The 11,760-nt window shown below is 31.5% G+C and overlaps 1 protein-coding gene across 1 annotated transcript in view; it reads left to right on the top strand.

The window, feature by feature from the left end:
- Nucleotides 1-11,688, top strand: part of LOC106108698 (MAP/microtubule affinity-regulating kinase 3-like) — a 41,248-nt gene extending 29,560 nt beyond the window's left edge. The window contains exons 12-17 of the mRNA XM_013289958.1: nucleotides 1,626-1,741; nucleotides 2,274-2,385; nucleotides 9,126-9,182; nucleotides 10,372-10,477; nucleotides 11,291-11,450; nucleotides 11,576-11,688. Coding sequence (XP_013145412.1) covers nucleotides 1,626-1,741; nucleotides 2,274-2,385; nucleotides 9,126-9,182; nucleotides 10,372-10,477; nucleotides 11,291-11,450; nucleotides 11,576-11,688 — 664 coding nt within the window. The remainder of the gene's footprint in view (nucleotides 1-1,625; nucleotides 1,742-2,273; nucleotides 2,386-9,125; nucleotides 9,183-10,371; nucleotides 10,478-11,290; nucleotides 11,451-11,575) is intronic.
- The last annotated feature ends 72 nt before the right edge of the window (nucleotides 11,689-11,760 follow it).

The following is an 11,760-nucleotide window of genomic DNA, read 5'->3' as shown; positions in this document are numbered from 1 at the left end:
GGGGGGGCGACCCCCTCGGGGGGGAAGACGCACGTGAAAAGCGCGTCCATCTCTTCGGGCAGTGGAGCCCCGCCCTTAACGGAGTCTGCGGCACATAACGCGTCCGCGCGGGACCTCGCGCCGCCACGCCCAAGGTACAAGGGCTTTGCTTGAGGGGGTTGAATTGTAGGGGGGATAAATGCAGTTTTTATTGAGTTTCCAGAATCAACACTTTGTAGGCTTTGGCGTGCACGTTTTTAGTTGATTTTTCGTTTACTGCTATCAGTGTTTTTTTTTCTTATTCGAAGTAAATCAGTGTTTTAAAGGAATCAGCAGAGTTATTGGAGATTTAAGTATTTGCGTGGATATATGGATGAATGTGTTTTGTTTTTAACTTTTTTTCTAGATTCAGTCGTTAGATTATTTGATACACCTGCTTTTGCAAGTGCTTTTAGATAGTTTTTAATAGAAATGCACTTGGGATTTTAGCACTGGTGTTTCGCTATTCTCTTTGCACTTTTCTATATCTTAGAAATGTAGTAGTGCTTAGTTGTTATTTTTTTTAAACGTTATAATTATGACATGTTTTAGAATAGGTAATAGAAGGATTATTTTTCAATTTGTTAATATAACATGACGAGAAAAAAGTTTTTTCAATAGTTTAAAATTCTTATATTTATAACCGCTGTATAGAATTTGTATTGGACCATGTTGAGTAATTGGACTAAGTTGTGTTATTATTGTGGATGGTTAGTACTTAGTTATGCAAGTTATGTTTCCAAGCCCTATTCGCACGGGCGTTTTTATTACGCGCGTTAAAAAAACGTTCAGATAGAAATGCATTACCGTGTATTTGTTTATACTGGCTTTTACAACGCGATGCTTTTTTTATTCCGCAGTGTTGCATTTTCAGCGCTACGTGAACGTAATATGAGCGTTATATGATTTTAAAGTGTTTATGTAAGCGTCAAATAACAGCTCGTAGGAATAAGGGCTAAGATATCAACGCTTAATATAATGTTTTATCTATTTTTATTGTTTATAACAATGTTTATAGTTTTTAAAATATTTTTTTCTTTTTTTTCTAACTAATGCATGTCTAGTTTTATATTTTCATGTTTATTTTATTATTATTATATAGATATTATTTAATTACTTTTATTAGTTATTTATTTATTATTGTTTTTATTTTTATATTTTTTTTATTATCTATACCTATATATAGTAGTTTGGAACTTACAAATTATAGAATTAAAAAGGAAATTTTCCCCAATATTATAATTGTTTAAATTACTTCACTACATAGATGAAAATTGTTTATTAAATAATAGTTTATTTAAAAAACTTAAAATCTTTCATGATGATGATGATTCCATTTTCATGACAGTCATCTAAGAATGCCATAAAACACTTCCACACACAACAATTCTAAATAAAAAAACATTCAACTAGAGAAAATGTACCTTAAGGTAATAGTAATACAGTTCATAATACTCAAGCATTATCACACAAAGTAGAAACCTTTTTGTACCTTAAAGTAATACTAATAAAGCACTTTTTACTTCAACAATCGAAAGCAAACACACAAAATAACACAGTAAATGAAACCTTAACACCAAGTGATAGAGCATATAATGGTCAAACAGCCTCAACTCGAGCCTGTCTAGCGGCGGCGCGGGCGCGGGCGCGGCCGGCCGCCGGGAGTTCCCCAACCCGCTCGTCTTCCCCAGGAATGTGCCTTCGCGGTCCACCTTCCACTCAGGTGAGTTCACCTCCTTTGTATCTTGAAAGGTGATAGCCCTACAATGTTTGAAAAGGTGGCAGATGGTTTATAGAAACTTAGATAGTGTAAAAATGACATTGTCAGATAAGGTAACAAAATCCGATTCTATCACATATTTTACATGTTGGATTGTTATCAGACAGTTTATCATTTGGTGGAACAGGCCCTTAAACTCTTAAAAGGTTAGGTGAAATACAATTTAATTAAAAAGGGAGTCCGTTGTAATGAGATTACTCTATGTGTGCTACATAAATCTTACCTTCTTACTACTATTTATACTTTATTTTTAATAAGAACTAGCTGTTGCTCGCGACTTCGCCCATGTGATTTTTTAAATAATAAAAAATTAGCCTTTTTACTTACTGATAATGTAGATTTTGAATGGTGAAAGAATTTTTGATATCGGTCCAGTAGTTTGTGAGTTATGTCAATACATACAAAAATCCAAATCTTTTCCCTTTATAATATTAGTATTGATTGTGAAAAAATATTGTAATGTGTGTATAAATAGGTCAAACGCGATCGCGCGGGTCGAGCGCGGGCGGCGCGTACGGGGACGGCGGCTCCCCGCACCAGGCGCGACCCTCCTTCTTCTCCAAGCTCTCCTCGCGCTTCTCCAAACGGTCGGTCCATACATACATACAACCCATACATACATACATACAATCCTAACACAATATCCACTATCGTAATAATGCAATTCCCATATCTCATTCTCTTTGAGTTATAGGACGGGAATAGTATTCTTATATTTAAATTTACTTCTGTTGTATTTGAAATTCTAGGTAATTGTTTCTTATAGTAAAATATATCGTTGTCTCCATTTTGTTAAAGGGATTGAATGGGATGATTATATATTTTTGTATTATTTCGACAGTGGAAATCTACGGTTAATTTGTATTTAACCAGTGATAGTTATGCCAGTATAATAATTAATGTTTGCCTCCCATAGTGTTAGAATTTCAGACAATTTACTTTGAAAATTTTGTTTATCGATAAGTTTGTAGTTTGTGGGTACATCACTATTAACACATTCAGTGCCATCGACTTGCTTTTTAAGTTTTTAGACTTTGAAAAACGTCGAGGTGTTGATTAGATTGGTTAAAAAAACTGGTGTAATTTTCACTTTGGGATAAAATTGATGACTAAACCAAAACTAACTGTTCACTCATTTAATAAAATTCACAGACTAACAATAATTGTGTTTCAAACATACAGACAATCTAATTTTATTTGCTATAATTGTGTCACTTCATCAATGCCTTTATGCTTTTAGGATCTCTTTTAAGTTATCTTGAGAGACAATTTGAGATGCTCTGATTTATTTGAGAATTACCTTTTCATATAAATCTTGCAATTTCATTATTTATAGGGTTATTAAATTTGATGTAAAAAAAAAATTTTCGCTGCAAAAAAATCATCTACAGCGTGTTCTAATTAGCAAATTTTATTTTATACTTAGTACAGTTTTTTACTCTTTTTTGTAAATTTTTCAGACTGATTTTTTAATTTTTTTTTTGCATATAGTATTACAATTGTCTATCAAGATATCTAGCTGTAATTTCAAGGTGTTCCTTCCTTCACGTTCAGTGTCAGCTTAGCACCGCTTGTCATGCATTGTCTATGTTCCAATTCACAAATACCATATTCAACTATTGGAATTGTTTTTTTTTGTCACTACCTATTTTGGTATAGATTTTTGCGCCCGATGGGACTTGATATTTTCCTCAAATAGATTTTTTTTGTTCTACTAAACAAAGGGTTGTGGAAAAGGACACGTTACAGATTTCGAAAATGAAAATTGAGCTCTTTTTGATAATGTTCTGTTTTATGAATTTGGTTTTAATTTGTGACATTTCAAAAAGGGCTCTGAAAAATTTCTTTTTGTTGTATATAATATCCATTTTTTTTTACACTTGTCTCTGTCTCTCACTTTGTCACTCGATAATTAACCCATTCGTAATGTCTCTTGTCATAATCGATTTCTGTGTTGTTTTTTTTTTAATTTTCGATTTGTATTTTTTATTGATTGTCGACTTGTCTCCCTCTAAATCCGAGCTCCGACTTTTTGTATAGTTTACATATTATTTTTTATAGTTTTTTTTTGTTTTGGTCTCGCGTCGATACAGGGGATGCACGATGCTATAAACTCCTTACCTCCCTGAACTGATTTTGCGCACATATTTATATATATATATTTTGTACATCGAACACTGTCGTGATAGATACGGTTTCTCGGTTTCCGTTTTGTTAAACAGATCGTTCATAATTTAGGATTAAAAGCATGTTGTATTCCCCTAAAATTAAATGCCTCTTTTATTTTTATTTCGTTTTGATAATTAAAAGTGTTAGAACGAACGCAATGCTATGCTTTTAGTGTTGTCCATTTCGCATATCGATAGTTTTAAAACGTAAGTATTATATGATTTTACCTCGACGTCGTGAGAGGTGTACGGATATTAACTTGACATCTCTCGTGCATCCCTTGTGTAACGCGACTATTTTATCTCTAACCGTACGCTTCTACTAACGAATGTCGACGGTCGTATCCTTTCCGTTTTTTTTATTATCGATATCGATAGTCTATCCACAACCCTTTACTATTGCAACGTGACGGACTTAGTTCATTTGTATTTTTTTATTATTATTTTAAACAAGGGAGTGTTTAGTATTGTGCATCTTTGCGACGCGAGAACAAGTGTTGCCATGAGAAATCGTTTTAATGGCAACCCGGAGTTTAGTGATTAATCGAAATTGTGAACAAGAAAAGGCGGACCGGAGATGAAGAGGGTGGTGTTTAGAGGTTTCACTGACAACGTTCAATTATACGCAGGTTGAATCAGAATCCGTGATCGAAGACATCGACTGCTCGCGAGAAACAAGAAGGATTAGGCTAATGTATCGAAATAGGAAATAAATGTGCAAATCAAAATGTTAAGCTTCATACAAACATGTATCTCACAATTTTGGACAATAGATTGTTTAATTCTATTCAGGGTATTATTGTTACAAAGTTGATTCGTAAACTTAAATAAACAGATTTATATTTGCAATAACTAGAGAAATAACAAAATTACTATATTTTTTTGGTCCTTTGATGCGCTGAATAGAGAATCGTAACCTACTTTTTATTTAACAAATTGAATTATGTTATAGATAAGCGTAAGCGGTCAATTTAGATCGATATCATTACATTTTTTATGATTTTTTTTATATAGCGCGGCGACAAATCTGTACATATGTTGTTTCTGGAACTATAGAGCAAACATTTGAGATTGAAGATCATGTACAAATTGGATAGTTTTTCAATCTAGATTGATCAATTTGTACAATTTGGATTGTTTTTATTTGAATTTACGAACATGTATATTTTGGGTTTTCACTCAATCGATACTAATGAACTGGTAATATTCGGATTTTTTTTTAAGAAACAATGTGTGGCAGAGAACTAGTCCCGTCGCGTGATGTCACGCATTTCATATTAGATTGTAAGATGTTCGAAAATGATTGTCTTTCGAACGACTTTTGTTACATTCCACGTTTCAAGTTGATTTTCTTTTTGTCTCTAATGCAAAGTTTGCACAAAATCGTCGGTAATTTTTATATATTGAATTTAATCGACTGAAAATATCATTGGAAAGTAGAATCCCATTCAAAGATATCCTAAAATTCTACAAATAACTGCGATTTATTATACTTTGGTTCAACTTTACGAATATACCGGAATAAGAGGTGGTCAAACGCAATGCGTTTAACATAACCTCAAAATCTGTATGAATTAACACAAACCTCGATTTGAGCTGAACTCTTAGAAAATTCATAAAGAATTACTTTAGAGTTACTCTATGGGTTTTGAGAGATAACTTGGCTTACTTAAGTTAAATAAAACATTACTATGCGGGTTAAATAACATGACATTTCTTACTATCTCATTTTTACATTTGAAGGTTATTTAAAAATAGTTAAATAAAAGATTACGCGGTTATGTGTGGAATTTTTGTGATATTGCTTGAATTATAAGTATGTTTTTAGGAAACATTGGCTAAATTACTTTTTTTTACGTTTCGAAACTAATATTTGTTTACTAAAAAACTTAACGGTCATAGTATATAGTATTTTGTGAACAGAGTGATATGTAACATAGATGTAGTTATCTAGGTATATAGCTCGGCCCTAGATTTTGGTACAAATACTCAAATGTTACCGTAAGCCTGATTCTATAAAACTGGTTCGTAACTTTGAGCGGATTTTCGTACTCTCATATACAGCGTGTTTCAAAAATATAAAAAATACATATATGAAAAAAAAACGATCTCTATTTTTGTGAATAGGAAAATTTACGAAATTATTCAATCTATAATTTTTTAAATTCTAAAATCACTGTTAAATCAATATGTATAATATATAGTAGTTTTTTTTTGTTAGATGATAGAAGTTTCCATATTTTCATATTATTCGTACGTAAGTTAGTACTAGAGATTTATAAATTTGTACATATTTGTACGTTTGCGTGGAGCTTGTAGTGTGATCCATACGTAGGTTTTTGTTATATCCAGAATTCCATAGAAAAGTACATTAAATGTTGATTTAACCCTGGTTTCTAAAGTGGCTATTTTTGTTAATTATATTCCATTTAACACTTTCATTTGATATTAAAATCTTATAAATTGTATTGAAAATACAGAAGTTAGTAAACGTTTTAAATTAACAAAAAAGATTAAACGTACAATTTAGTTGCTCATGTTTTTTTTTCTTTTGTTAAAGTGTAATTTCATTGATGTAACGTAACATTAGTGTCAGTAACAAGTTGATTATGTATTTTAGTAATTCAAAAAATCAACAGAATTGACTTTATTGCGATATTCAGTATAAGCTCTGTTCAAAGAACTAAATGAAATAAAGATCATAAGTTTTGCTTCAAAATCGACTCGTTTGTTTTTTTGTACTAATTTTTGTGTAACTAGGAAAATTTGTGGGAGGAATTTTATATAATTAGGTGCTGAACGTTGGTACATCACAAAAGGTTTTTTTTTAGGAAATTAATATATTCTTTGACTTAGAGTATCTATAAAATGGGTATTCAAATGCAATAAAGATTGCTAGTACTAATGCAGAATATCTTTGGTTTATAATTAAAAATGTACTTTGTAAAAAAAAACACATACTCTATATGTTATTTGCAATAAATTGTAATATGTGAAAAGTGACATTTTTTATTTTGTATTTTTTTGAAAACATAACCAGTATTATAGTTGTTTTTCTAAACATGGTACGATAACACAGGTATATAGAAAATCGTATTTTTTTAATAATTTAGAAGTTTCATATTACAGTACATGTGTATTATTTAGTGTATTCAAAAACACTAGTTCAAGACGATTTTTTTTTTTAAGTATTGGGTATTATTTTCTCGATAATTGTTTTAGAGAAATAACTCGATTTACGCAATATTTAATTTTCATATTTACTTTATTATTGAGGTAGCTTTGATTTTTTGTAATTTTAGTAAAATTTCAATATTAAAGTGTAAAGTTTTTTTTTAATGAGAGAGAGAAAGCGATTGGAATACAGTGTGTTGTGTAAACGTGTTCTAAATACAAAGCAATATGGATTATGTGAGTGCTTCTTTGGATTAACAGATTTTTTGATTAACAAATTGTTGTTTTATTAAAAAAATATACCCAAATGCTCCTTTTTAGTTTAAGCTGGAAATTCTCTACAATTTTAAAACGATTTTTTTTCAAATATTTATACTGTCACGTTGCAATAGTTTTGTAATTTATTTTACTCAGGAAATACTTAAATGAAATGATTTTTTCATATTTTTTTATCAACACTACTCATGTTTGAACTATAAGAACAACAGAGATGTATCAAGCAGTACATAAGTTACTAAGTATAACTTAGCAAGTTATTTCGCCAGCTTATCGGTGTTGGGTGAATCGACTGGGCGACAGAAACCGCGCATATTTTCCTCTTTGGACATTCAGCGGAGGTATATAGACTATATCAGGAAGTTTTTGTGTTTACGTTTATTTTTTCTGGTTTTTGAAAGTTTTTTTTTTGGTGAGGCAATGACGACACGTAGTGGAGAGTTTCAGTGGTGATTTTAACATATAGTATGATTGTAACTATTTTAAAAATAATTAGAATAGAAAGTGAGTTTATAAATATAAGTAGTAACTACTTAGATTTTAATTTCATAAAAAAAAAAAGATTTTTTTTTTAGTAAATTTTACTTTTAATTTTCTTTTTTTAAACACACCATCAGTTGTTATCGTTCTAGTACATAAAATGATAAATACTCAGGAATGGCCACAAAAAAACCACGCTACGTGTTCGATCAATGATTTTTTTTGTTTGTTCCATAAGTAGTCCAACCGATTTTTTAAATTTTAGTGTTTCAAACATTTTTTGACATCTAAATATCATAAGTATTTCATGTTGAGATCATAAATGTAACAACAAAATAATGTTTTTTTTTTTTTCAATTAAAATTTTTGAACATCCTGTATGAAATTGGCTGGATTACGTCAAATAACCGGTTCTAATGAGTTTGTTGATGTGACCTTGAATGCGAGTTTTTGATGATTTAACTTTTTTAATTACAAAAAAATATTCGCTTTATATTTTACTAATTGTGTGATACGTTTTTTAAACCCTAATGTATTCATTTTTAACGGTTTTCATCTTTGAAATTTTAAACAATTTTAACAATCAGTTATTGTTTAAACGCGAGTTAGAATAAATTTCTACATTATATTGGAATAGTTACAAATTGCGAAATGCAATATGGTTGAGAGATATTTTTGTGAACTGTAATTGCGTTTAGTAGGTGAAATTTAACAGGCAAGATCGTCTTTATAGACTAGAGTGAAACTATAAAAAATAACATTTATATAGCTTTCTCAATCTTAATTAACTTCTAGGAATAAAAGTATAACAATATTTATACAAAGACGCATGATTTTTTAAAAATTTCATTCATCATAAATCTTCACTCATTTAAATGCAGGTAAGTTTTTTAATTGTTTCGCATGATTTGATCTAAGTTTATATTTTGTGCGTGTTCGCCTGCTTTTGTGCTTTGTCGTGTGTTTCACCTTTATTAAGCTGTCGAAATTACAAATTATTTAATAATGAAAATATAAAAAATATTTTTCTATAATTTTAAACACCCTGTAATTTTAAATTTATTTTTTCCTCTTAACTTTATATTCATGTAAGAACTTTTTTGTTTGAGATATTTATGGTATGATGTAATGCCGAGTCTTAATTGCAATTTTTTTTAACTCTGTAGTTAATGGGCATTTTACTTTAGGCCCTAGTGTTTAGTTTTAGTTTTTATGTTTTCTGTTTTTAGGCCATTGGACGGTAACACTCCGAAGCATGCGGTAGGCGCTAGCCCAGCCCTGCTTGGGTAACTATTCTTGTTTTATCCTATGTTTTAGTCTAGATTTTTGTCTGCTCAATGTTTGGCATTATTGTATTGTCTATGATCGTTTAGGGCATTTTTTAGTTCATTTTTTTAATCTGTAGTTTTTTGGTTGAATGCGATTTTTTTCTTATTACAGTTATCTAAATAAATGCAAATGTTCTTGTAAACATATCTTGTTTTGCTATATTATATATATTTTAGTGAAAAGGCGCCTAAGGTAACAAAATGCTTGCATTTGCCTCATAATTGCATTAATATCATTTTTATCTAACTAGTATTCGCAATCCATTTTCATGAAATAACATTAAGTGCTAAGATAAGCTAAAAATAACTTAAAACACATTATTGGTTATGTAAATTTAGATATTTAAGACAAACAAAAAAACAAATTGACCTTTGAATAAACAAAAATAGTAAGACTTTAGTTAAGTTTAGTTAGTTTTAATTTTTCAACTTTAGAATATGGATTTTCACTTAGTTCAATCACAATAGAAATAAACAAATATGTGAATAATTGCAATTCACGTTAAGAAATATAAACTCAACAACAAACAATTGCAATAAATGTACATACATATGTAACTACGAACTGTTAGTCTAAATGTTAAAAACAAGCAATTACAATAATTGTACACTCATAACAATCCCCTCTCGGGGGCCCCTGTGCCTGCTCACTCCATGGAGCATCCACCGAAGCGATCTAACAGTTCGGTGGCCTCCCAATCCGGTAATAATAACGAAGTAACGGCTCCCGCCGAGGCTCCTGAGGGAGCCCTCAAGCTTAGTTACTCATAAACGAGGTTTAGGCTAAGCGCCATCTGCGCGGTCACCTCAAGCCCGGTGAATATGTAAATGCCTCTTCAAGGCAAACAGTGGCCATTCAGTCACAAAAAAAAACTCGATAACAAAACAATTGCAGTAAACATATGTAATTACAAACAGATCTAAATCCAAATTCAAATAACAAGAGATTGCAATAAATGAAAACTCAATAACAAACAATTACAATAATTGTAAACTCAATAACAAACAATTACAATAAATATATGTAACTACAAACAGTCTAAATGGAAATTCAAATAACAAGAAGTTGCAAAATATGTAATTTAAACTGCAATTTACAATACAACAGTGAAGGTCTGTGCGTGTGTACGATGTAGTCGTGTTGCAGGCAAGGCAACGAGGAGCAGGTGAAGCCGCGCGTGCTGCGCTTCACCTGGAGCATGAAGACCACCTCCAGCAGAGACCCTAACGAGATCATGGCCGAAATACGCAAGGTATTACTTCCTCATTCAAATATTAGTGTATTTCACAACTTTCAGGTTTATTTTCTTTAATTTGAAAATATTTCCTTTAACCATCCCAACTAAGTTCTAAGCTTGTGCTAGAATATAGTTCACAAGTCGAATAGCGGGATTTGAACCGTCGACCGTAAGATTGGTAGTCCGTACTGTTGTACGGAAATCTGAAGTTGATTTTTTAAAAAAAGGAGAAAAGAAAAAAAAATATTTTTAAATGTTTAACACTATACTGAAATTGAAATACATTATAAAACGATTTAGTAAAATTTAGTAGTAAGGATTTAGTAATTAAATGCTACGACACAAAGAAACGAGTGCCTCAATTGAGAGCAGAAATCGGACTAACTGTTGTTACTAATATTACAGACGTATTACAGAGTTTTTTGTAATGAATGCTGATTTATCACTTAATGTGTTTATATGGTGCAATGCTCATAGAAAGATATAGATATAATTGTACCCCAAACCATTAGGCTATTGGCGTGTAAGAATTAATGTTGATTTTGTTGAGCGTCGGTGTCTCAATAGTTTACGCACTTAACTTGTAATCTACAGGTGTTGGGTTTGAATCTTGCTGTACCTGTGATTTTTTTATTTTTGTATTTCATTGTACATAACTTACTCGATGTTCTTACGGTGAAGGAAAACATCGTGATGAAGATATCAGCGACGAGATTTTACGATATTTGTTAGTTGATCCGCAGTGGGCCAACATTGATTATGGCCTAGTCATTTACTTAGGGTAGACTGACACCCTCAGTGGACGTTTAGTGAGCTGATGTTTTCTAGGTGCTGGACGCCAATAACTGTGACTACGAGCAGCGCGAGCGGTTCCTACTTCTGTGCGTACATGGAGATCCCAACGCGGACTCCCTGGTGCAGTGGGAGATCGAGGTGTGCAAGCTGCCGCGACTCAGCCTCAACGGTGTGCGCTTCAAGAGAATATCTGGTAAATATGAAGGATTTTCTTTTCACCAGTTGAGAAATTAAGGAATAGAAGGTTAGCATGGTATGGACATGTTATGAGGAATCGCATGCAAGAAGGAATTCAATTATGAGTGTGTATATGGGTAGAGGAAGATAGAAAGAGATGGTTGTATTGCGTGAAAGGAGACGTAATGAAGAATGGAATGATGACTGAGATGACGGAAGATAGAGTTATTTGGATGAAGACACTACGGGCTTAGGATAAGATAGGAGAGATGACTTACCACCTAATAGTAAAAAAAAAACATTATTTTATAATTCTCTTGATATAA

This window comes from Papilio polytes, unplaced genomic scaffold (assembly GCF_000836215.1).
Source record: "Papilio polytes unplaced genomic scaffold, Ppol_1.0 DF821400.1, whole genome shotgun sequence".
NCBI classification, from domain to species: domain Eukaryota; kingdom Metazoa; phylum Arthropoda; class Insecta; order Lepidoptera; family Papilionidae; genus Papilio; species Papilio polytes.
Note: the sequence above shows the minus strand (reverse complement) of the source record. Positions and strands in the feature narration are given on the sequence as shown.